Source organism: Kryptolebias marmoratus, linkage group LG4, assembly GCF_001649575.2.
Source record: "Kryptolebias marmoratus isolate JLee-2015 linkage group LG4, ASM164957v2, whole genome shotgun sequence".
NCBI classification, from domain to species: Eukaryota; Metazoa; Chordata; class Actinopteri; order Cyprinodontiformes; family Rivulidae; genus Kryptolebias; species Kryptolebias marmoratus.
Genome location: NC_051433.1, coordinates 3561320 through 3589267, shown reverse-complemented (window position 1 = coordinate 3589267; position 27948 = coordinate 3561320). Strand labels below are relative to the sequence as shown.

At 35.7% G+C, this 27948-nt stretch overlaps 2 protein-coding genes across 2 annotated transcripts in view; both read right to left on the bottom strand.

Annotated features, from left to right (window-relative positions):
* Positions 1-677: 677 nt before the first annotated feature.
* Positions 678-26117, bottom strand: LOC108244950 (serine/threonine-protein kinase 4-like). The gene is made up of 11 exons (XM_017431516.3): positions 25729-26117; positions 20974-21054; positions 19679-19807; positions 18851-18965; positions 18291-18455; positions 17837-18004; positions 17591-17728; positions 17240-17371; positions 16337-16538; positions 10351-10502; positions 678-4843 (listed from the first exon to the last, which is right to left on the bottom strand). Exons 1-11 carry the CDS (start codon positions 25761-25763, stop codon positions 4685-4687), a joined length of 1476 nt encoding a protein of 491 aa, XP_017287005.1. The 5' UTR covers positions 25764-26117; the 3' UTR covers positions 678-4684.
* Positions 26118-26935: 818 nt separating this feature from the next.
* The window catches only part of LOC108244925 (cytochrome c oxidase subunit 6C-1), a 4237-nt gene continuing 3224 nt past the window's right edge, over positions 26936-27948 (bottom strand). The window contains exons 3-4 of the mRNA XM_017431469.3: positions 27176-27308; positions 26936-27052 (exon numbers count right to left, since the gene is read on the bottom strand). Coding sequence (XP_017286958.1) covers positions 27183-27308 — 126 coding nt within the window. The 3' untranslated portion in view covers positions 26936-27052; positions 27176-27182. The remainder of the gene's footprint in view (positions 27053-27175; positions 27309-27948) is intronic.

Sequence of the window (27948 nt, the reverse complement as noted above, 5' to 3'; positions counted from 1 at the left end):
GCCTGGTTTAAAATGTCCATCACATTTCTTTTAGCAATCTAAAAAATGTTTATATTTTTGAGCTTGAAGTTAAAACACTGACTTTGCAAATTTGTTTTTGTTGATTTAGAATTAATTATTTAATCAGATTAGCCATTTTGGGGGCACCACATTGTTTTTTACACTTTGAGTGTTATTTATACTCTTCAGAAGCAAGTTAAAGATTTTGTCTGGTGCTTTGACCTGATACACTTCACTGAATTATGACTCTAGTGTAAAATCAATTAAATTAAAAGGTTGTTCCACCATTAACGTCAAGATAACTTTGGAAAATTGGTTGTATAAACAACAATCTGACACATCCACTCACCCTCTGACCACACGTGTTCTTCTCCTTTCTGTTTAAAGCAGCAGCACGCCCGCAGTCACAGCCAAGGAGAGCGAGAGCAGATTAGTCGCCGCCTGATTAAATATTAATTTTAAGCTATTTTGGCAGACAGAGCTCTTAACGTGGAGGAGGAAACAAGAAAGCAGCGAAGAACCTCAAAGGTTTCAGTGTTTGTGATGAACTGGTGGGACAAGAAAAGGCTTTTAGAAGACAACAGCGAGCTCAGTCTCCGTGTCCTTCACTCAAAGACGGTGATGGAGAGGAGCTAAAGAGACATGATGAAATAAACTGTAGAGAAAAAAAATACTGATTACATGTTTACTATATTATCTTTATTAGAGAAGCAAACAAATAAAATAAACCAAATACCAGCAATAGCAAAATATGCTCTACTTGCACTGCATGCTGTACTTTAAGGCAGAGACCTCAGAGACTCGTGAGTAAACTCCGATCCTTACATGCTGACGAGAAACAAACAAAATAAAAAAAAGACCAAAAATAGGCAGAAATTATTCCTACCTCCATCTTATTCACTAAACCTGTAACATCATTTGCAGCAGAACAAAGACTGGAATGAACTGCTTTTGACTGACTTTGTTCTTTACTTTTATGTAACTGATACTTTTAAAATGAACAAATAAAAGTTTGTAATAAATGCCAATTACTCTCCATGGTTTAGTCTTTTGTTACAATGTTTGTTTACCAACTTCAAACTGAGTCAATAAACTGTTGTTTATAAGTAGTACAAAACTGATCTGAAATAAACATTTTCTGCAGAGCAGCGGTAACACTTGAGAAAAGATAATTCCATGAGTAGGATTTACTTTGCAGCTTAGTGATTAATGCCAATTTCTCAACTAGAGCAAGTAAATAAGTTAAAGTTTAACTAAGTTAAAAGGTACTCATTGCAAAGCATGAACTCAAAGATAAAAAGGTTCTTCTGAACTACATCAAATGGTGCAGCAGTTTTCCAGATATACTGAATGTGAGTCTGAAATGTGGGTCCACACTCAATGTAAACAAAGCACTGGGCCGAACCTGCTGCAAACCACGAAGAAGCTTGAGGGATTGACCTAAATTAAGGTGGCTGTAGTCCGTGTAGGTAAACAAATATGGCCGGTAAATTTGACCTATCTTCAGTCACTATGGATGATTTTGTAGGCAAACAAAACGCACAGGGTAGTTAGCAAGTAATTAACCATAAATGGAGGAAAATACTGTGCAGATTTTGTTTCTATGTATATTTTTTTTGTCTAAACTTCATGATTTTGCAATAAGTACCTTCACACAATCTGTCTCAAGGAACTGTTTTTTTTTGTTGTTGTTTAAACCAAAAGTTAACTTCACGGCTAAAGTTTTGCAGAAATCGTTTTAAGAATGTGCAGGTATGGATTCCTGCAGAGCCCTGTTCGTCCTCTTTAGTTTTTACATGCCGTTTTAAAGGTTTAGACAAATACACAACATTTTTAATTTAAAAAAAAAAAGGCAGAAAGCAAAAAACTTCACAGCAGGAAAGTTGCCCTTCCGTTTCTTTTTTCCAGTGATTTTGACTTAATTCCTGAAGTGTAGCTCGTTCAGACAGCAGGATGAAGACGTTTTCTGTGGCATCACTAAAGCAAAGAAAAGTGACCAATGTTTACTTTTTGATCACAGAAACAAAAACACCCACACACAAAAACAGTGCATTCAGAGTGAACATCACAAGCCTGGAGGAAAAACCCCTTTAGCTCCGCTTGCAACGCAAAAACTAATTTGTGCTCATGACTCATATAATAAACCGTGGAGTTCACAGAAGAACTTAAACCTATTAATTACAGCTTTCTGACATCAGCCGAAGGATTTCCCTCCTTCAGACACATTAACAGCAGAGTGTAGCTCATATATATATACAGATGTGACTCCGTGGAGGATCTCTGAACTATCTACAGTAGTTTCTCATCACCGCTGTCATTATTTTACACCCCTGAGGAGTTTCATGACCTGAGCAGCTCATTTTTACTCCAACACAACTAAACCTATGTAGAAAAATACACATGGTCCCTCATTTTGTTTTGTGCTGGATGGAAACCAGATCATTTGAGACGCTCTGAGGAATGTTAGAAGTAAAGTTGGGTCAGACCTGGGTCGACACCAGCTTCAGTCTGAGGCCCAAAGCAGGAGTTTTGATCTGTTTCAGGGAGGTTTCATCAAGTCCAGGGTGACGGGTCACCTCCTTGAATCTGATCCATAAATTTGCCAACCCAGGTCTTTTTTAAGCTTACTTAGGAAGGAGAACAGATCAAAGATACAAAGAAAAAAGAACAATCTAAATTAACAGTAAGGACACTGGTGGTTAAAAAGAAGGCAAAACCGTTAAGTAAATAATTTCCCTTAAAACAATTTGGTACATTCAACATCAATAAACTCCAAATTATATAAAACATTCAAATTCACAACTGTGTTTTAAGGCCAGCTCAGCTCAAACCTCTGGACTTCTTAATAAATGAAGTTAAATTTTCACATGGATCAGAATCAATTTGAAAAGTCACACAAAGAGACCTTAGGAGGGGATACAAAAAAAAATCTCTTTAGCTTCTACTAATTGAACAAGGCATTAAGATGTACAAACACTTTCTAATACACTACAATGATGTAAGAGCAAATAAATCTGTTTGTCAATTACTATTACTCCTCCTGAGGGCTCGAAAAAGGAGAGGTTGTAAAAACGTACATTTTGTAATTATGCAGTCAAACTAGTTAAAAAACAGTGTAAACACTTAAAAATGCCTCTCTGCCTTAATTAGATGTGTGCTACAAATCGCATTTCAAATACTGATAACGCTAAATATAGTTCTTTGTTGCAGAGTTTATATTTTTTTCCATAAATGATCATTTTATGACCCCTCAGATTCATGTTCAGACCCACAGGAAGGAAAACCGTTCAATATCATCACACTTATAGTTGCATACATATTCAGAACAAACATTTTTACCTGCTCTTTAAAAAATAAATCTATGGTTTATGAAATTGTTTTCAGTCTAACTTTAGCTATAAAATAATCCCTCCCAGCTGCCATTTCAAAACCACTATTTAAGTTTTTTGTGGTCATCCAGACATCAAGTATAACTTCAGCTACTGAGGTGCTCCAAACTGGAAAAACAGTCATAGTTAAGGATAACATTTTTCTTTCTAAATATGTCTGTAGTTCTAAAATATTTCTGAAAAAATATTTTTTCCCCCTCGAACACACTGAATAATAAAAGAGGTCTAGAAAGTATTTGGTAATGAGGCACAAAGCTGTGGTCATATTATGAAGGGTTTCCGATGTGCTTTTACACCAGGCAGCCGAGTGAAGAAAATACGAACATGTACCAAATCAAAGAGACTCTTCCAGAAACAAGCGTGTAAATTTACACGTTGTGCACAGGATCTTTCACATGAAATATCAAATTAAAGAGGAGAACAAACAATAACCGAACCGTGCAGTTTCCTCTACTTTTGCAAAGATATAAACATTAAATCTTGTTGTAATAGTTTTAAAACTGACATAAAGACAGAAATGATCTTAAAATTGTCCTGTAAGAGGCAATAAAAGAGCATTTTTGCAAAATCTTTGCTCATTTTAACCAATTTGTTTTTCGATTTCTTACACCATCTTACTAAGGAAACAATTTAAACTATTTAAATATGCCTGAATGATTGTTGTGCAGTTTGTTTTGTGGCATTGTTTCAGAGACAGCGCTTCAAATTTCTTTGTATACGTTCGTTCAGGACTTTCTGCCTTTTGTGTATCATTTTCGTTCATTGGGAAGGACATTCTTTTGCTGATTTTCAGTCTGGAGCAGGAACACTGAAATATTTAGCAGCCTCTCATTTTTTCCAGCAATGATGAAGAACATAAGAAAAAAAGTACCTGACAACTAAGCTAAAAAAAACAAAAAATAAAACTTAAAGGGATCTGATGGTCTAAGAAAGGTCACTGTGGTTCAAGACAAAAAAGATGAAAGAAACTTGCAGAACCAGATCAACTGTTGATAAAAAAAATTCTTCAACCGTCTTTTCTTTCAGATGACTAAACTCTTGACGAGTGCAGATTGTTTTCATATGAACCTTGATATCAGTGACATTCTGTCAGAGGACAGCTCTTTGGAGATGTGTCTCACATCAAGTTCCACATTTAAAGTGAGAATCATTCCATCCCTTCAGGCGGGTTTCCAGATGTCTCATCCAGATGCATCATGTCATGTTCAGGCTTTAGGATGAGACATCAAAACCTGTAGAAAACAAGATAAAACGTCTGCTTGCTGCCGTCGAGCGAGGAGCTCTGCTGATCCTTCTCAGAAGTTCTGCTGAAGGCGCTTTTTGGCCTCAATAGCGTCGAGGATGGGCTGCCGCTTGGCCTGGTAACGCTGACGGATCTCCTCGATCTCCTGCTCCATCTGAGGGTCCAGAGAGGTGAGTCTCATCTGCAGCTCCTCCACTGACCACGTACTCACCTAAAAAAAGACAAAATAAACTGTGTTGGGATTCTTCATTGGTTTATCTGCATCAAACACTCCTACAGTCTGCAGAGACTGTCACCATCAATCTACAACATTTTACAGACTGCATGCTTTATTTGAACAACAGCCTGAAATCCCAAGATTTAATGTTAAGAGCATATATAACCGTTTTTACATTTTCTTAAAAAAAAAACACTGTTTTTAGAGAACCAGATGAAACTTTAGGGAACCTAACATTTCTGAAATCAAACCACTTTGCTCAACAAAAGAAAACATGCACTAAACTGCCGATGAAGACTTGATTTCTCAATCAAATGCTTCTTCCACCATAAAGTTACTAATAAAAATGTAGTTCTAAGGATCATCTTTCAAAACCTTGAAACAGACTGCTTAAAAAGAGCTTTAAGTTGTTATAGCAGCTGCCTTTGCAAGTGGTTCTGAAGCAGATTAGCCTCTATAAAAAATATTTTGATACCAAAGTATTTGCTACCATGAAGCTAAAGATTCGTCAGCTCCAACCCCATTAATGAACAAATTTTTCCCCACAATCTGTAAATATCTCACACACGGCAGCAGAAACCACGACGTCCGATCAGTGTTATCTATTTTAGTGGCTTTCAAAGGCTCCGTGTATCGACACGTCTTCAATGTTTCGCTGTGTTGTAGGTCAGTGATTGGGACCCGGTGCCTGCTTTAGCTTTTCCCCCCCAGGAGCTTTTCTTAGCATTTACCAGCAGCACAAGCCATTTATTACCCACAATCAATACAGCTAAAATAACAGAAGATGGAAGGTCCTGGAACTGGATCACACCAGGAATCATAAATAAACCAAGTCACCAAGTGCTCATAATTTTCACAATTTATTTAATAAAATCAACAGTGATTAACTGTGTGAATCCTGAGTTGCCACTGACATTTTTTTTATTTTTTAAATTTTATTCTGTATGTTTGTTTTGTTTCTCCAATCAATCTACTTCCATACACTTTGTGGTATTTTTAAATTTCATTTATCAAAACATTGGGCTCGATCAGAGATAACGTGCTATGGCTATTAGTATTTGTAACTTTTTAATAATTTTTCTTTATTTACGAAAGATTTTCCCCTTAAAAATACATTAAAATCGCTTCATTTCTTTTAAAAACTTTGTTCTCTAAATTCTTCTTCAGCATACTTGCTTTATTTTTGTTTTCTTATGCTCCTTTTAGCTACTCTCTTGCCAATTTAAGCTTTTAGCTGCTGTTTTACTAATTTTAGCATTTTAGTACAGTTTTAAAATGTTTTCTTTTGTTGCAAATTGCAACTTTTGTCTTGCATGTTTTAACTTTAATGATTCAGTTTAAGCTTCATTTAACACTTTTCAGCAGTCATTTAGCACTCAGAATCCACACTGCATTTTTACAGAAAATGCTAATTTTCCTAGTATGGATTACCATTTGTGCCAATGCTGTAAAGAGTAATTTTTTTTATCAAGTCAGGTATAAAATCAAGGCATCAAGCTGTACATTTTTAACATGTTGCTCAGCTCTACAAGATCAGACATTTTGTGATCAGACAGATAAGCATAAAAAATAAATCTTTGTCTCATGCCTGATTCATACAGTTTGACTTGTGTTATATTCCAGATGCTCAAATCTCCACAACTGGAAGTACGTTGTGTGTTTTGACTTATTTTGAACCCATTTAAGTTTTATGAAACTCATAACTCGTGTTGATTTCATTAGTTTGAACTTTTATCCTGAAATATAATCTTATGTCAGGGATGGCTACAGAACATTGCGGTCTCTGAGGTTTATTTTGAAGTGAGATAAGAGCAGCAAGAAACAATGAAAAAGGCAGCAAGGGAGAGCATGATGGAAAAGGCACCAAATGCAAAGAGTGAAGAATAAAAATAGATGGGGAGAGTATGTGGAGAAATGTAAAGAGGATAGAATGAAGCAGGAAATTGTTCCTCTGCCTCTCATGAATTATTTAGATGTGTGCACTCAAACTACATGTTATGTGCTGCATTGTCACACCACCTAACCTGACTAAACTACGACCTAGAGAAAATGGTAAAGAAAGTAAACAAGGGCAGAAGAAATATAAGCTTAGAGGACAATGATAACGATTAACAGCACTTTGTTATAGACAATAAGACTTAAACTATATGTATATAATTTACAGTATATGTATGAAAGACAAAAGTACACAGAAACATCTTACACAGCTTAATTAAATGTTCAAAAGTAAAAGTAGGTAAACTACAAAGTGATAGATTTTTCAACTGACGACCTGTCCCATGTATGTACGTAAAACTCAGCTGCCAGCAAAACCCAAAAATAGCAAAGCAGACATATCTAAAATTAAACAAGGTCAGCATGAAGCTGTCAACAAACTGCTTTAATGGATTACGGATCCCAAAAGAAATATGTTTTTATCCCTACATTTGCAAGTCTAATAGAGCAATAAATCTGACAGGAGGATTTATGTCGTTAACTAAAGCCTATTTGATCTCTAGAACTGACTGATCCTGTTAACGGTGCAGTAAAAGTCCATATGTAATTTTTTTTCCCATTGTTATTAGGGCTGAGTATGACGGCTTCATCAGTTTTTCTTTTTAAATCCCCAGGTTCTGTTAAATGCTAACTTTTAATACCCATCCATGTCAGTGAGGAAATCCTCTTCCTAAAGACAACTGTAAACCCTGTCAGTAGGTGATATCATGAAGCTTGAGGATGATGTTGTGTATTTAAAAAAAACACCAGAAATGGACAAAAATCTGGGTCAAGCAGCAGCTTCCTGTCGCTGTTTGTTAGCGGATCAACTTTAAAACCACATCGGCGGAGATCTAAGCTTTAATATGTGCATGAAACACATGGCTAGATCATCAAAAAATTATGAAGTCACATTTGTGTTTTTGCTGGAGCATACAAACTCGCTCCTTAGAGACAGCCTGCAGTGAGGCGTGTCACAATAAACAATTATATAATGATGCTAACTTATTATAACCATGATCATAACTGCATAAACATCAATCATGTTCATTCAAGCTTAAAACAGAGTTTCTGTGTCACAGAAATGTAGCTTACTGTAGTGAACTATTTCTGTTTAGACAGCATATATTTTTTTAAATTTATGATCTTTTATTCATTTATATTAATGGCTGTTGTGTGAAATAAACTATTATCTTAGACAATACTAGATTAATAAATTGTAATTGCAAGCATATGACAATAATTTTTAACTACAGTTTCATAACTTAGTTGAATTCCTCGGTGGTTTTGTGAGCATTTTGTAATTTGGGTCTGTCATTTTTTGAGTTAATCTGTTTTAAACAAAAATATTTACTTATAGTTTGAAAGAGCATTGCTGAGGATAAGTGAGAACAGAAATCCTGTAAACATCTAAAAGGCAAAAAGGCTTCTGTGTGATCTGGTGAGAAAAACCACCTCATATTTAAAAGGTCACATTTAATATTTAATTCCAGCAGCAGCTGTTCTTCCTGTGTAAATGTCTCAGAGCAACACAAACACCACCTCTGCATTTTCACGGTAATAAGACTTCTGAAGAGGAATTTGTGGCCCTAAAACACAGTGATACTCAAATATGTAATAACAAAGTCAGTCTAATCAGATTCCAGCAATCTTCTGGAAGAATGTGTGATAAAATAACTACTTGTGAACTTCACTGGCTCATCTGAGAAAAGTGGACAAATACGTCACAGATCTGAGGATAATTTGACCAAAATAGGCTGGCAACGTGTTTAAATGCACAACAATACTGATCGTATTCTACAAAAGGCTAAATTACAACTAGGCAAAATGGATTATTTCATTCATATTTTGGTTTTATTGTTTTGGAGCCACTTATATCTTTACAATGATCCAAATATATTCTTACTTTTAAAGAGATTTGCTCTAATTTCTTCATTAAAACAAAAGTGAGTCTTCTAGTTAATGAACAGCCTTTTGAAACACTAAAGACCTGAGGCAAATTTCCAAGTCCAAAAACTATGCTGATAATAAATATTTATTGAAAATCTGGTCCAAATCTGTTCTTGTTCATTTTAAGTGTACTCTAGCAGATTAAATCATAAATGTAGACGGCGGCTGCCAAAGTGGGTACAAAGTGAGCCGAGGTGCGCAGAGGTGAATAACATAATAATGCCCACGGCCAAGAAAGCGGTTTAGCAAGCCGTGCACACAGAAATAAGCAGTGACTTTCAAAAACTGGCCATGAAAAACACAGCCTTATGGCTCGTTGGTCACTTGGTTGCAAACACTCAATTCAGTGAGAGGGCAACAGAAAATTAGAACATTTTCCTGCAATTATGAGTTGCCAACTAGTTTCCTCACAGTTACAGCTCAGTGAAATGCTACTGTACCTTAGCTCTTCAACAGATAACACTTGTGTCATAATCTACAAAAACAATTCAGTAAGGTTTTTAAGACAGAAGTCCAAAGACGCAGACAACTATGGGACACTTTGAAACTAAAGGTATGCGTCTACGTGTGGCCAGATGTTACAAAAACACCATTCGGATGGAATACGGGGATTAAGATGTGCACATTTCTACATAAAGGTGATTAAAATTGGCTTTTTTAGAAACTATTTAGTGTGCAGTAGGGTTGTATTATTGCTTAATATTGCAACAACTTCTCCTCTGTTGACACCATCATTTAAACAAGGTGTGGGAAACAAAGTCAGTGAGAGTCTGTTGGATTCACCAAATATATTATAAAAATGAATGAATGCACGGTCTATCATTTATTGAAGTCCTTTGTGACACTGATATTGTGCTCACTGATACTGCGGCAACAACAAATTATTGATTTATTGTGCAACGCTAGCGTACAGTCTTTTTAAGATTAATACTAAAGTATTGTTGCTCATGTGAAATGTGCCAAGTGAGAAACATTCAAACAAACTACAACCTTAAATAAAAAGATTAAAAAGACAAGATCGATGTTTAGAGTTAGTCTGGCACAAATGAGGCCTTGTGTGACATGATAGGTCTACAAAGTTTTAAAGAACAAAGCAACTGGACTTCTATTCTATAGCTGAAGATGTTTCACTTCCTATCCAGGGAGTTTTCTCAACTCAAAACTGGAGAGTGGAGTTCCAAGCTTTAAACTGCATGAGATCCTCTGTTTATGCAGCTGAAACTACATGCAGAATAATCTCCTTCCTCTACCTCCTGAAAGTCATTAGGGTCTTTATTTGGCTCACATGGGACATGTTTTGATCACATGCTTGAAACTAACATGGGTGTTAAGATTGTTGTTCTCACACTAACTTTAGGAAGAAGAGCTTCAGGGGGACAAGATTACACTGCACAGATTATGAAACCTGCTGATGCACTGGGGTTTTGGTGTATTGTTTCCATTAGGAGGAGTTACTGCAGTCTTATTAAAGCCACGGTACATCTGTGAAGCACCAAGTGGACCTTAGAGTTACAATAAACATCATCACATATTTGTTCCTCAGAAGTTTACAGCATCCCACAGCGCCTCTAACTCACCACTTCAAGATCTCCTTCAGGAGGGAGTTTGCGGTTGTCTGCGTTGTTTTCTCCTCTGCGTCCTCCGTCATTATGATTGTTTGCCTCCTTCTCTTTCTGCTCAAAGTACTCCAGGAAGGACGGCTTGGGTGGCTGCATCGTCTCATCTCTCCCTGTGAAACACACAATCAAACCGAGGTTTACTTGACAGCTGAAGGTGCACAGGAGAGTGAAACCATTTTAAAAGCAAAATTCATGTATCAAATCTTATTTATATTATACATAGTTTTAAAAATGTCTGAGAAAGAGAGTTTTAAAAAGGACATTTTAGAGTTTTTCAGAAAATCATCAGTATTTAAAAGATTGGTTATATTATTTTATATTATTAATTATAAAATAACTGTGTGTTATTGATTAGGACAGAAGTTGGGGTAATCACACATGTAAATCAGAAACAATAAGTGCGAAACAGCCAGCTGGATGTGTCAGTATATGCTTCTTTACATGGGAATTGTCACAAATTTTACCTCCACCAGTGGAGCGTAAATGTAGTTCAGGGTTGGATTCATGGCTTTAATAAGCTGTGGTGCTACTGAGGCAAAACTCCCACAGCATGCACAAATCACAGTGGGAAAACAAACTATGTAAATGGTGAGAAAACAGTTTCTGCTTCAAATTCACAAGTTTAACTTCTGTTTGTACAGTTGTATAATAATTACAGATCTTATGCAATTACATTAGAACAAAAGTAATTTTTTATTTGAGATTTTAATGATTTTCTTAATTAACCTCTCCTGTTTGAATTTGGGACATTTGTCGAAGAGACAGACATATGTAAAGAAAGTATATGCACACACCTTTGTTTTTTCTTGTTCAATACTCCCTAAAACAGACTTTTTTAAAAAGGTAAATTCTGTATTTTAGATTGCTAGTTGTCATTAGATATAAAATTTTAAAGGTAATTTTTGTTCTAAAATGGGTAATAGTGGACAACTTTAGCTCAAACATCAACAATTAACCAAAACATAGGTCATCTCTTTGTCAAAGCTCTGATAAACAGATATGCATCTGATGGTATTCATATTCTGCAAATATTTCTTGGTTGGTAATGTTGAATAACATCAGCTGTTGCTAATCTTATGTGTGGATCTGAAGTTTCTTTTGAGTACAGATTCAATCTAAAGTCTTGTGCTCCTCTGAAAAGAATTATGACTGTTCTCAGACACTGATCTTGTAAAGGTCATTATTTGAGGAAACCTTTAGTTTCCCTAATATGTAGAATTCCACCCCCCACGCAAATATAATCAGATGACAGAAGGTCAAACATCTAATTTCTATTGTCTCTTTAATTGTAGTTTAGCATCTAGTGTTGTTTGGTAACTTGACCAATTATCTGACTCGTCACAAACACTTTCCAACTGTGCTTTAAATCCCAAACATTTCTGACCTGCTGTGCTTTGTTAGTTGCTATGCCAACACTGTGCGGAGGCAAGACAGTCAGTGAGCAGGGCTGAATGTGTTTCCTGTTTTTTAAACTTTTACATGTAAGCATTGTTTCTAATTTAGTTTCTGTGAGGTGTTCTTGTAAATTATAAATTCCAAATTCCAAGTCACCACCGAAGGAAGATGATTTAGGGAAAGATGCCTATGAAAGTTTTAAAGGATGAAAATTCATGCTGCAAAATGTAGAAGTGACCGTTTCCCACTTACTATTTTATCTCGTTTGTAAGTAAAGGAATAAACCATGTCTGCTATCTACTTTGAACTAATCTGTTATATAACTAAATTAAAGAAGTATAATTTTCACAAACAAGCTTCTTCCAAAAATGTAAGCTTTAGTAAGAGCAAAGTGCTAACAACAAACTGTTTTTTCTGCTCTATATTCTGACAGAACATCCTTTAAAGTGCAAAGGACAAAATGAAACAAGAAGGGGGATCAAACTTGTTTTAATTGGAAGTAATAAAAACTACGATATCTCTTTAAAGATCGGTCTGGTCATTTTAAAATAAAATTGTGCAGATGCAAACTTTGCTGGTTAAATATACCACCACAACATTTGCATCTTTTAAAAAAAAGTTGGCAGGGGAAGATTGTGTTCATTGTCAGTAAAAAAAAGCACAAATTGTTTTTTTTTTTCTTTGATACAACTTAAAACTCTAAAAATAGACTGTGATTTCACTTTACTGTATGCCAACCCACTCTCTTTCCACAGCTATGGTGAAAAAAAGACAAGTTTAGTCAGATGTGGTGGTGACAATGTCACGTCCGGCAGCTTACATTTTTAAAAAAGAAACTTCAGAAAAACATACAGGCTCATATAGTTTAGGAAAGATTTAAGCTTAAACTTTTAAACTAAAGTGAACTTTAGGGAGCCGCCATTAGCTACAGCCTCTTTCTACAACAGCATTAAACTTTAATAAAATAAAGGGCTGTAAGGGATTACCAGCACAAAATGCATTTCAGACTTTTACGTAAGGACCCCTACAAGGAGCAAAGTGATTTTATTTACAGCAAGTACAAAGTTTACCATGCAGCTTGAGTTAAGAGTTTCTACACAGGATTTTGCAGCATGTAGGCATTGTAACTCTTTTTTCCACATTTAGTCAATATAAGTCTAGAAAACAATGTCTACAGCATCCATATGTTGCGTCAGGTTTGAATGAGTCAAAAATATAAAAAATGTAATTGCTATTGAAGCCCCAATGTGACTCAGTGTTAAGTGTCACAAGGCTGTGTCTTTGTTGTCTCTGTATTTTGTTCTGTAGGTGTATTTGTACATGCAATCTTTCTTAATCAACTTGTGCCTCCTCACACCCTCTCTACTGCTGTCGCCTAAAGACAGTCACTGCTGTGACATCTTGGGGGAATTTTAGTCTCCTGATTGCACACTGAATATAAAAAAAGGCTTCTGTGAGAAAAGTGTATCCTATGCAGGTCTGTGAGTTTTATATGACCTATGAACCCTGCTCCTTCAGATGTCACTGTAAACTGGCACAAAGAATCAACATTTTCTTATTTGGCAGTTTTGGATGCTCATCTTTCTCACAAAACCATAAAGCAGCCTTTAAGGGGGAGGACACTGACCCTCACCTGCAACACCTTTTGGTTTTCATTTAGTTTCACACTCCTAATGTCCTCAGATATCCTCTTAATATCTTTGTCAAATAAGTTAGGTTGAAAACTAAACAGAGCTAATGGAACCTGAATGGAAGTCTGCACTGATCTACAAAGACAAAATAAAAAGGAGTTTAAAGTGAAAACTCAGGGGATCCATTCTTTACAGTGAAGACCAAAGCAATCTATCAAGAACTGCTGCAAACAAGGAAGCCTGTTCAAATTCAGGAACCAGTGATGTACCATAGAAGCTACATGTTTTTAGAGCAATAAATAAATAAAAAGGATTCATTTTAGGGTTGTTGGAGAGGTGAAAATGAAGTAAGATATCCCCAGCTAAAAAAGAAAAAAACTAATATTTGCAGACAAATTGGAAGAGGGTTTGTGCTTAAAATGTCCATCCCCAGTGTTTAGGAGTTGATTATGACTTAATATTGAAGATGAGATCCACCCGGCTCAGCCTCTGTGCTTTAAAAAAAAAAAAAAGTGGTCTGACTTCTTAGGCTGACAATAAATTGCAGCAGCAGTGCAGAGAACGATGAGAGACTAAATGTTTTTAATATGGATTAGAGTGAGTGCGGGTTAATGGCTAATCAGCGTAAATTAAAAGGCTTTTATTTTTTAGTACCATTAAGGAGGATCGATGTCTGATCTAATATCCCATCTTAATCCTCAGGGTCCCTGCAGCATCAAACCATGATCATTAGTTTGGTAAGCAGGCAGACACACACACACAATAAAACATTCTTGGTAACAGGCATTAAAACAAAGAAACACACAAAGACATACAACTGCCGGTTGTCAGGGTTCTAATGGAATTATGCTTTTTAAAGGTTCCTGGGTTAAAACAGTTTAAACTGGAGACTCGGGGGATCTATTCTAACTTAATAATAGAACTTCAGATCAGAGGAATAGCGTGTTTGTGTGTGTGCATTTATGATTGTGTCAAAGATTTGTAAGTCATCAGTAACAAATGTGACAGGATGAAACAAAATGACTGAGTGCTCACGTTTCCTGACATTTCAGGGTTCTAAGATTTTGTTTTGCATCAGTAACATGTTTCAAGTCATCTCATGTCTATATACACAAGAAAAGATGTAAAGATGGTTGTCCGTATGTTCAAACAGGCATCATTTATCAGCTACCATGTTTAATCTATCGGTTTCTCTGCTCATGCCTCATTAAAGTTATCACAGTTGGCGTTTGGCTAATTTAGCTAGGCATATAAGCTATGACTTTTGGTTTTTGTAACATTTATACTTTTCAAAATATTTAATTTCATTTACAAATATTTTCCCATAAAAATATGTTAAGATTTCTACAATTCCTTTAAAACATTGTTCTTTTTGAAATCTGCTTCAACATACTTGCTCTATTTTTGTCTTCTTATGCTTCTTTTAGCTTTTAGGCAGCCCTTCGATCCTTCTAACTAGCCTTTTGCTTCTTTTAGCTTTAACAATTTAGTTTCAGCTTCTTCAGCAAATTTCTGTAGTCATTCAGCATGCGCCCTTTATTTTCACAGAAAATGACATTTCTCTAATTTCTGTTTGCAATGGTAAATGTTACAAGGCTCCTTTGGCCGTATTAAACACAGTGTAGGAGTTATGATATTACATCATAAACTTCTACAACAACTTTGTTCTCATCAGAGAGTTTTCCAGATCCTCAAGAGCCTGCATCACTTGAGTCACACAAAGCAAAAACTAATTTACACACACTCACATAATGTCTCTCATTGGGGTTAATTTTGTGCTTATAAAAACAAACATAAAGCCCACCCACAGTGTGCCAGCACAGAACTGAATCCAACTTTTATTAAGACTCCTTTCCAAAAGCATGCAATAGAACTAAGGCTTCCAACTCCCACACTGCAGACTTCAACAGATTGATGCACTGCTAACGAATCGCTCAATAAATGACAAACCAGAAGGTAATCTATTCACTGAAACACCTGGGAGTCTATATGATGGTGTGCATATGCTGTTTGTTTCCCTGACGCTAGACCTGCTTTTCCTGCTCACTCTCATATTCAAGTCTTGCAATAAAACGCCATGATTTATTAAGCAATACAGAAAGAACAGACAATAATACATGACTGTCAAATACAATGTTTTCACTTAATAAGTCAACTGTAAAACCAAAAATTAATAAATGAACTAATAAAAAGTGCCATAAATTCTGTTGTTGCTGATAAAAACAATTTAATCATTACTAATTTGCAGGACAACGACCATAATGTACAATATAAACCACCGAAGGTTTCAGGTCCCTGTAGGAAACATTTTGATTTTTATGTGCAAAGCAATTTACATAAAAACAACTCATTTCAACAACAAGGATAGAAAGGAGTAACCGAAATAATAAAAAAAACAGCAGAACTGCTGAGGGCTGGCATTAAAAATCTTTATATTTAAAATTCTGATAATTATCTTTCTGTAATTAAAACCAGAGGACAAAAAAAACTAATCGTTAAATGCTGTTGTTGCATAATCCTACAATAAGTCAATTTCCTGTGTGAGAAGGAGAAGGATAGCAAACCCAAACACATAAAACAATCATCTAGTTATCCATTAATTCCGTTCATGACCATGGTGTGCCCCCTGCTGGAGAAATAAACCACTGCAGAATCAAACCAGTGATCTAGTCAGAGCAGCTCAAAACAATATGAGTAATTAGTGGATAATACAAATGAAATCTTATAAAATATGTAGATTTTCTAATCTTGGAATTTGTGATTATTTTAAGATAACTTAAATAAGCATGACAAACTGGAGGAGAAGTTCCAGGCACTTTAGATCGCTCTCGCTCTTCTTTTTTAAGTTTAATAATTAGCTTAATTGTATTTCCCCGAAAGTATCATTGCTGAATGTGGTTGGGCATTGAGGAACTTACTTTTCATAGTACCAGCTTCTTCCTCATCCTCGTCATCAGAGTTGATGACCATGGTGCCAAGTTGTATCTGCATGGTTCCTGTGTCCTCGTGTTCGATCATTGTACCACTTAGTGAACTTGCTAATGACCCAGCGGCCCGGATGGTTCCGGAGTCACCTGTGCTGGCTCGAACCATCGTCCCCCCGTCAACCTCATCTTCATCCTGAAATACACAGACAGTGAGGTACCATTACTACATTTAAAACTAGTAACTAATGTAAACACATGCATTTTAAAGTTCTTAAATCAGCTGATAATTCAGTCAATAAACAGTGAAAATACACTTTTCTCAGTTAGGCTTTTGTAATCTGTACTTCCACTTTTATTTAGTAAAAGTCTGATTGGACATGTGGATGTAGTTTAGATGCTAAAGTTATTTTGTTGACAGTTTAGAGCAGAATTGGATTAGTTTTTAATTTAAACCAGTGGTTCCCAAACATTTCAGTTTTCGACCCACAGATACAAGTGGCAGAATCTTGCGATCCTAGTTTTTGCTCAATAAAGCGCACAAACATTGCAAATAAGTCAATTAAACAAGAAAATAGTGACATTACAAACACCCTCAACAACTTTTGTAATATTTTCTTTCATTTACGACTACTGTTTTACTATTTTTTATAACAATTATCAAAAATATGTTATCAGCAATCACATCTGAACTTTATTTGAACTGATGTATGTACAGCATCTCAAGACCACTCAATTGGTGTTTTACAACCCAAAATTGGGTCTTGACCCCCACTTTGGGAACCACTGATCTACACTATATTAGACTAAAATTTTATATCAGTTTGAGTGTTAATCCTTAAATACTAACACCCACTCTGAGTTCTCTATCACATGTAAAATTCTTTAAGTCTGTACCGAATTGTCATCGTCTTCTACGTCTTGTTCTCTTTGCTCTGCCTCCTCTTGTCTCTTCAGTTTTATCTCCATGGCGTCTTGGATCAAGACTCTTAGGATGGAATTGGGCTTGGCTGATTTGATAAATGGATGCTGCAGGGAAAGAAGAAACACAAAATTGCCTTTGAACTTGACACAAAAGTGCCTAACTGTAATGAAATGTGACTGTAGTAAAAATAAAGTCATAACTAAAAGAAATAAGCAGGCAGATTGCTAATGGATCATGTAATAATCTTATATAGGCTTTGATTTTGAGGACTTGTTTTTCAACCAAATCCCACCTAGTTAATGCTTCTATCACTGTTGTGTTACCTGTAACAACTGTGTGGCTGTTGCTCTATTTTCTGGGTTTTTCACCAAACATTGGCTAACAAAGTCCTGAAAGTTTGCCGACCACAGATCTGGGTTCCGAAACGTTGGAGGAGGGTTGGTGGGAATCATGAAGATCGCCTGCAGGAAGAAACACAAACCAAAGGCTCTTATTTTTGGGCCAAAACAGTTATTTCAGAATGTTCCTCCTTTCCTCTACACACACAGAAAGAAGCAAATCCTCCTCACCCTCATTGGGTGTATATCAGCGTACGGCGGTTTGCCCTCAGCCATCTCTATTGCCGTTATTCCCAGTGACCAAAGATCAGCTACACAGTTGTAGCCAATCTCCTGTATGACCTCCGGAGCCATCCAGAATGGTGTACCAATGACCGTGTTTCGCTTCGCCATGGTGTCCTAGAAAAAGAGAAGAAAATGACAAAAGGAGAAGAGATACCCTCAATATAAAAGAAACCAATACTTCAAAATTCTTCTTGTAAGGACAAAAAACACTTCTTAGTTATGAAGACAGTGAAATTATGCTTAATTATAAAAAACCTGATGTGTCTTTTGTGAAACTGAAATTCATTAAGATTCGTCTTTGCATAGGATCGGATGTAAGAAGACACTTCAATGTCTCTTTTAAAAAAAAAAAAAAACAGCATCTAAATCCTAACAGTGTAAAGCCAGATGTTCTTCTTACTGTGAGCTGTCCAGCAACTCCAAAATCAGCCAGTTTGGCTTGACCTTCATTGTTCAGCAGGATGTTGCCTGCCTTGATGTCTCTGTGGATCTTCCTCATGAAGTGAAGATACTCCAGACCCTTCAGAGTCGACTGCAGAACGGTGGCAATCTCCTCCTCTGTGAGCTATAACGTATAAACACACACCTAAGTGATTATTGTAGGGATGGGATCCCACAACCAGACAGAAGTGAATAAAGACATACATTTACTAACATCTGTAGCAAACAAATCACTTTTTTTAAACACATTTACTTACATGAATGTCACATGTGAGCTTTTTATTTTGCATAAGTCAGTGCTGTTTGTCGTGGAGCATTAATCGACCTTTAAACAACTTTGGTGAAAGTTATGTTACATTAATTGTGAAAGCCTTTTTTCTAGAAAAGTCAAGTTCCCTTTAGTATGTTGTGAGTAAAGCATCTGTCCTTCTTTCGACACTTGATGCAGCCTGCTGCACACATCCTCAGAGCTCTGCACAAACTACATGTAGGCGAGTGTGTGTTTGAGTATCATGTTACCGTCTTGTTACGTATTCGGATGATATCAGACACTGATCCTCCACCACAATATTCCATGACAATCCACAGATCACTGTTTTTGAAGTAGCTGCCATAATACCGCACCACATGGGGACTGAACGGAGAGAGACAGGAATGTCAGGTTACAGGAATTTATTTTATACAAACTGGTTTACAGAGTTTCTGTTAGTCAAGAAGTGGGGCTTTAAAACTGCCACTGTGCTCTTGGATGATAAGATTTGATGAGTCTAAAATTATCTTTCAGAATGTGTTGAAAAGTATATATTCTACACATTATTTACAAAGAATAGGAAATAACATTTTATTTAATATTTTGATAATCAGTTAAATTAAATATGAGGTTCTACATGTAAAAGATAAAATTTTAAATTGTATCCCCAGTTCTGAGCTGAATACATTAAAAATCAAGTGAAGAAAAATTTAAATACAATCAATTAAATTAAACTATTTTGGTAAAAAAAAATCTTACAATTTTGGTGTAGATTTACTCAAACTATAGAAACAAGGAGTAAAAATATGAATTCCCGTTTCTGAATGACAAAAAAACTGACCTGTTTCGAGTTTAATCTGTATACATATAGACACAATTTCATTGTTTCATCTTTACATTTTATAAGCAACAACTTTTTAATCTGGAGGACTGAAACTTATGCTTTTAGACTGTCTCCGAAAGGTGTACCCAATGCAAGTCATTTTAAAAATGAAAAAAGTACAAAACAAACAACAACAACAAAACCAATTTGACCACAGTGCCAAATACGTCACATTAGTGATGCTGTTACCAGCTTTTTAAAAACAGATACACACCTGTGACATTGCTGCATGATGGAGATTTCCTTAATGATCTCTTGCAGATCCGACTCTACAGGAACCTGTTTGATGGCAACAATCTCCCCTGTTTCTTTATAATTGGCCTTAAATACACAACCATAAGACCTGCAGACACATAAAGAGAGAGGTTCATGATGAGGTTTCGTCCCTTTATGTTACCTGTGAGAACCCCTGTGGTACTGGTGTTTATTTATTTATTTATTTATTTATTTATTAATAATCTATTCTAAATGTGTTGTCCTGTTTGATGTAAACTAGTTCCTTTCAGGTTATGAAACATGCTTTTGAAGACATACAGTGCATTCCTGGCAACATAAGTTGTCCATTAAAGTGTTGAATACTCACGAAAGTCATATTATGTTAAGTAAGTGAGATTAAAAAAAATGTTCATTTAATTTTTGTCTGGAGTAAACTGAGTTGACCCAAATGGACAAGAACAAGTTTTACATTCTACCCCAACGCAAGTATTCAGTGTGGTAAAAAATAAAATCAGAACTACTTTTTAGTGAAATTTTCCAAGAACTAAGAGTGTGTATACTTTGAGGAATTTTCTTAAAAACTAGTCTTAAAATGTTTGACATTGAGGACAGTGAAAGACATCTTAAAATTAGGATTTGCAGCCATTTGTCAACACGAGTCCTGGAGGTAATAACAGCTCTCAGTTGTCAACATTTGACGTTTTAGACTGAACTTTTTGCCGGACTGTATTATTTTTGTTTTTGTTTAAAGCCTGGGTTTCACACCTTGTACCTCAACCACTTTTAAAATATAAAGACAATGCTCTTAAATACAGACAGCACGATCCTACGTCACATTAACACCAGTGCAGCTAATGACTGATTTATGTGGAAACAGGACACTGAACACATCAAAAATTAGATTCACTGGAGGTTTTTTTTATTTTGTGCTAGTTGCTAAAAACATGACTGACATCAGACATGATACGCACACGCAGAGCGTCCATCAGCTGCTGAAAACAGGAAGAGCGTTGAGAAACAGGATATGAAGAGGCAATGTTTATGCTGACAGACAACAAAAAAGGAGGAGCCCGGTGACGAACGAGGAGGGAAAAATACAGCAAATGAGGCAGAAACACAGACAGACCTCAAGGAGGACAGAATGACTAAGAGGGAAAAAATGAAAGAGAAAATAAGAAACTAAAAAGATTACAGCCAACGCTGAGATCTTTTGCATGAAGACATATTTAAAATCAGATAGTCTCCTGTTAGGACGGTGCATTATGTCCCTTATTGTCTCACTGAATGACTCACCCTTCACCCAGCTTCTCCAGGACATCAAAGACTTCCTCTGGCTGCTTGGTGAGACTGTCCTCGCTCAGCTTCTTCAGCTGTCTGTTAAGATAAAACACAGATAGATGCTGGGGGAGAGTTGTTGAAGGCAAACAACAGATTACAAAGTTAAACCACAGCTGTCAGACACTAATGTTTCATTCAAATTGCCAAAAGGTGTCCGTAATTTGTCCTTCTCAACTTAAAAATGGACAATACTTTATAAAATCCACTAATTTCCTCAAAATTTTGAATCAAACCCAAAGAAAAGAATAACAAAATAAAAGTGTAACTGTCATTTTCTTTAAAACAAATTTAATAAATCACTTATCTAAATTGTTACCGATTAATTTTCTGTCATAAAAAAAAATAAAACAAATGAGGTTCAGGTCCAGTTTTTGTCATTATTCTGAGTGACAAAAACCATTTTGAAATCCTTTGTTTCCCCCAAACCAGACCAGAAATGTATACATCCATATTCATTACCCTGTAGACCAGAGAGTTTAAATAATTTATCAGTCTTAAATAAGTCAGTCAAGAGTGCAGGAGAATAAAGCCTAAAAGCAAAACACCAAATTATTAATTAATGTCTTATTGCTTTGCGGTTATTTTGATGTATTTATTAAATCTGTACTCTAGATATATAACATTTGAGCTGTTATTAATCAACGAAACAATCTAAGCATTAAAGACTTTGTGGTTCTTTTGGTTGATCACCCTTCTGAAACATCAAAACTATAAAACCTCTGTATTTCAAGTCTTTAAACTAAAAATAGTTCACAGTCTACAGATAAAAATAGATCTAAACAAGTCCCAGATGCAGACTGTGACAAACCAGGCTTAAGATACTGCAAGAGGAAATATCAAATCAGGTCTGAGCCAAACTGGGACGGCAGCGTGGGTGGGTCCGACTACCGCCTGGAGACTAAACTCATTCCCATCTGCCTCATCTGTCGCTGATGTGTTTAGCACCAATTAGTAAAAGCTAGCAATTTTAACTATTTAAACCAAATATTTCAGAGATAAGTACATGATTACACAAGATTTGGTTGCATCTACTTGTGCTTACATTCCATGTGTATTCCTACTGAAAAAGAATTAAAATTCTTCTTAGTTGAGAAATTCAAAACTTCAGACAACAGAGCAGCTCTCAGAGCAACCAGTTAGACGGAAAAATGTGTAATTATTAGTACACGTAAAAGTGGAGTGCAAACTTCAATGCAACATATTTTTATTTTTGAATTTTGGAAATCAAATTTGCCTTAGTTACACATATATGTTAACATCTAGAATGAGTCAAAGATTAATGATTCTATATGCAAGTTTAAAAGATCCCAGTGCTGCAGTACTTCATGTTTGAGTAAAGAGTGGCATCTTTTACTTTAACTCAAAGATGACCAATGTTTTTTGTTTGTTTTAGGACCAATGACAGTTTTTAGAAATCAGGGCAGCCGATGGCTGATACACAACATAGATTTATTTATTTTTATTTTTCTAAAGTGGCCAATGTTGACCGATTAATTGGTCTACCTCTAAATTTGACAAAAAAAATTTTTTTTTTACCTTGACTTGTACCTTTTTCCCCCCAAACAAAATAGAATAGCTCACCCCAGTGCTGACTGAACTGATAACTGGTAACATTAAAATATACCATGTTCTCTGTTGTAATTAGAGTTTTGTAAGTAAAAATTACACGTAAAGATTGATAACATTATCCAAAGCTTTATTGTGTTTTTGTTTTTTTAAAGAAAGAGTAGTAGTTTTAAACAGCGGCAGAAAATGTTTCGAAAATAATCGGAACTTTTCAAACTCTGTTATCACAGGCTGCTAAAAACAGACAATTTCTCAGTAAGTCTGTTTATTTTCTGTCAAACCTCTGGGCCACAGTTCATAGGTTGTGCTGCCAAAAGCCAAACTGCTCAGAGCATCAACTTCAAGCCAAAAACAACAGAAGACAGACGGGAGCCTGGAGATGCTGACCTTCCACAGGAGGAGTTCTGCTTTTCAACTGGACCTTGTGAACTTCTGGTGGAAAGGGAAAACTAAATGTTTACTAAATTTAAAATGTTGTTCCTGGCTTCTTTTTCAAATATGTCTACTTTATTACTAAAAACACAGAGCAACGCAGTGGCATGCAGGTTTGACTGCTGCAGCTTTTTAAAGTTTTTTAATCATCAAATGGTACATTTAAAAAATGTTTTAAGCCTCCTTATAAACATTCCTCTTTAATGCATACATTAAATAGAGACAGAGAGGTCTTTAATGTTATTCCTGCAAGTTTTAAAGCAGTAAGGGATTATATGTATTAGCTCAACTTCTAATGAACACTGTAGTGTTCATAAATATATTCATATTAAATAACTTTTTGAAATTATATTAATTATTAAAAAATCCTTTTCCAGGTTGTTTTGTTTGACTGGTTAATACTTTAAATATTTTGTGCCACCTGGAAACTTAATTTATGCATTTGTGTCAAAGAAAATTTTAAAAGTTGAGATCTGTTTCAGAACCAAAGTAAAGGCATAAAATTATCAATTAATTTTTAAAGGGTATCGTAATAACTCATCCAGAGACATCTTGCTCTTGTGTGCACCTGACAAACGACCATACAATTATTTTAAAAACTTGAAGGTAATTTATTAGGTACTTAATGCAAAGGTTAGCCAGTTGTTTAAAAGCAAATACATAAAATTTGCTCCAAACTGCCTTCTTAGATCAACTGGATGAGGAAACAGCTGATGAATGAGTGAACATGATAAGAAGAGAGCACCGTTTTTTTTTTTTTTTATTTTGTTTTTTTGTTTTACTGGCATCATCCTGATAAGTGGACAGAATAGGAACTCTTCAGTTCCTATACTGTCAAACACAGCAACCACACTGGGCTAAAAACTACTTCCTATTTTAAATCAAACAGCTAGAGAGAAGCTTAATAACCTCCTTAACGCTTAAGAGCAAGGTTACACGTTTAAATTACTCCTTTGTTCACATAAAAAAGTCATTTTAACAGATTTACTTGGATAAAAAAAATTGTTGAACAAGAAAACCACCTCTACCAATAACACCTGCTGACAAATAGACACAAATTACACCTGATAGACCCCAAAAAGCCATAACAGCTCATTCAGGTCGTAAAAAAAAAAATAATTTGACAGATGGGACGTAAAAACACTAAAATCCAAGCAGAGCACTCCCCCCTCGTGTCTTAGTGAGGTGGGTTATTAACTTTGAATGGGAATTTGCTGTTAGCAACAAAGCAAAGGAAGATGAAATTGGGAGGAGATCAAGCTGAGGGAGCTGATTTCTCAAAGTTGAAGCGTGATGTACTGGACTCCTGCAAATCTGAACCACTCACCTACGAGACACAAACAGTTGTTTATACGTGATCCAAAAACATAAATTAAACAACTCAACCAAGAGCAACGGAGAAATTATCAGGAGGCTCCATCGTGAAGCAACCTGCACTCTGAATGGCAGCAAGAGCAAAGAGATTAAAATCACTGATGCTGTTATGTAACGTTTGGCCAAGAATATGATGCCTCTTCATTCAGAGTTTGTTTTACTATTTAGTGCTTAGGTTTGACTTAAAGTAATGTCTCACTTTAAGTACCTGCAATCACACCTTATTTATATGATCAATAGATGTAGCTCTGGAGTTATGTATAGTCTGCAGCAGTTACTGTAAAACTATAAAGGCAACAAATGAGAGAGCAGTTTTTGTGGCGTTTGAAGCGATATTTGATGAAGAGATGGAGAGTAAAACTGAGAAGGCTTCAAGCAGAAATACTGCATTAGTAAAATACTAGAAGCTATACTGAAACCAAAAAAAATAAGACAAGGTTTCACTTAAAATATGCCATTTATTTTTAAACTTGCAGTTCAACATTTTTTAAAAAACACAGCTGTTGTTCTAGTTTTTCTGCCACAAAACCAGTTCTGTGTTTTCTTTCGTCCCACATGCAGTCAAACCTCACACAGACCAAGTTACACATCTTAAAACACTGAATAAATGTGCCCTGAGCTGATTTTCTTAAACCATCCCAGATTAAAGCAGCTAAGCAAATATCTACAAACAGAGTTCAGGCATTAAATCAGATTTACAAGTCTTTATAGTGAAAAGCCATGGGATTTAAGAAAGACCTACAAGCTAATTCAATGAGAGTATACCTGAGCTTGTATATAGAGAGGACTTAAAATTTAGAAAATCTGCAGCTGTCATTAGACTGCAAAAGTGAAAACGTGGGTTTTAAACACAGACTTATAGTGTTTTAGGCTTTTTCCATTCATGTTTAATCCTCTAAAGAGTAAAAAAAAAAACAACTGGTTACACAATAAAAAAAAAACATATGTTCCACTGCCGACCGTGGCTTAAATATGTTAAAACAGGTTAACAAAAATACAAAAATAACCTTTTTTTTTTTTTTTTTTACTATAGCTCAAAATGAGAATGAAGTGGCAAATTGCGAACAGAGCCTGGGACTGTACCAGATGAGTCAAACATGAAAATGTTAAAATTTCCTAATTATTTCAGTTTCACAATTATTTTACAAAGAGCTTGTTGTATTTCAGACCGGGTTGTGTAACATGTCTTACAAATAAGCTACAAAACTGCTATGAGTGGGAATTTGAACATGTTTTTAGCCCACCACCAAACTTCAACATAATGCCAGGCTAACGTTAGATAAAAATCAATGATATGCTAATATGTGTTTTAATCCGTGCTTCTATTCTTGGCTTTACCTGCGAGGGTTATGCCTCATCTGTACTTTCTCCATGTTGCCCTCTTCAGCTCAGTCGAACTCCTCCGAATCAGGTCCGGACTCGAACTTGAACCGAGCCGCTCAACGTCAAGTCGAAGCTAACAGTTAGCTCCGTCTGCTAGCTCGCTAACGGGTTAGCAGCGGGGCAGCTAACCCGCTCAGTTCCACGGGAGCGTCCCGGCTGACGATACAACTGCTGCCGAAAAATCGCGTTTGTTTATCATTCTGTGAAGCGAGATTCGCTCCGTGAAAAAGCTTGGCCAGGCTGCGGTATCATCCTCGCCGTCAGATACATTGTTCCCCCGTGCCTGGGCAACTTTAGACTTGTTTGACAGAGCCTTTGGCAGCGGCTGACATCCACCTGAGAAAACCCGGAAGTGTAGTGAGGGGCGGGCAGGAAGGCGGTGCGAACAAAGCGTGCAGTGTGTGGAGCGAACAGCAGGGGGCGCCATTTATACAGAAACGGTGAAAAAGCAGCTTGTTTTTTTCTCTTTACAGATTTTACTGTTCTAGTTTTTTATTTAAAATTAGTTCATTTTTGGATGAAATTTTATAATTTATTTCATAAATAAGATACAATAAATGACTGCATTAATGGCTCAAGCTAGATTTGATGTGCTTACTTAAACCGAAATACCTCAAAATTCCTAATAAAAAAGCTATTTTTATTCATACTTTTTTATTATTTTGATATGTTTGAATATATGAATGTCATACCTTGGTTTGGTTCTTCACTCACTTAAAACAACCTGATATCCAGCTCAACACCACTTGGCCCCAGCTGGAGATACCAGATTTTTCTGAAGTTTTATGTGTTAAACTATACTAAATTTTTCAAGATTGAGCTTATGTATGTATATGTATATATTTCTATCTATCGGCTGCTTTTGGGATCAATAAAGTGGGTTTTGTTTGTTTTAAGTAATGCTAATCATACGGACCGTTTTGGAACACAGACACTTCCGAGCCTAAAGATTTAGGAATATTACATCCATCATTGTAACATTTAATACAAAGTAATATTTGCCATGACAAAAATACGAGCTAAATACAAATTATTGTTAATAAAACATATGTATATGCAGTGATCATCTATTAGACCTGTTCAGATGTTTATTCGTGCAAACAGTAACGACACATTACTCTGGCATCTTTATGTAATGTGAAGCAGCACAGAGACAACTGGAATCATTAATAGAATATTTTATTTAAGGGAACAAACAGAACAGCAATGTTCACATCTTATTAGCAAACATCAATGGGGATCCATCTTCAAATCAGGAATGAATGACAGGACAGCAGAGCTACAGGAAGAAAACACGCTATCATCAGACACAGATCCAGCTGTTTTAGGTCCAACCATGTGAAATGTGTTCTCTGGATACAATGATAAAATAAATGTTACGGTGGTTTACTAAGAGACTCACAGCAGCTTTACTCTCCAGAAGGCCGCACACCCTCGAAGACACCCGCTTCCCTCATGGCGTTGAACTCTTTGACATTATCGTAATTCTTGTAGAATTCAGCATAGGCCTTCTTTCTGGGTTCTGTCACTCCAAACTGTAGAAAGCAGAAGACTTTAATTTCATTTTGAAACAAAACTTATCTGTAAAACATAATGTCATCTATAGGTCGAATAAGTGCTGGAGCAAAAGTAAATAAATAAACAAACATTTGAAGTGTGAACACTACAATATAGAACTTCTACTAATAAAATTTCCATGCTTGAAATCTAAACCTGTAGTATAAGCAATGCCTAATTTTTTTGAGACAATTGTCTCCAAAGAAACTTACAGAAGAAAAATATACAATACTTATTTTTTTTTTATAACAAACCATGTCAAACATAACTAAAGATACTTTAAAATATAAAACATACAGCTTTAAAGAGGTGAACAAAATTTGCTGAATCAAGTATTTCAATTTGCGCCCATAAAAATATCCAATAAGAGGTTGAATATGTTGGCAGAAAAACTGGATCCCATGTTATTGGCAAAAGGGAAACCATATGCTTAATTAAGTTCCTGTCTAAATGAGTACATGTGAGTGTACAGGTGCTGGTCATAAAATTAGAATATCATGAAAAAGTAGATTGATTTCAGTAATTCCATTTAAAAAGTGAAACTTGTATATTATATTCATACATTACATACAAACTCATATATTTCAAATGTTTATTTCGTTTAATTTTGATGATTAC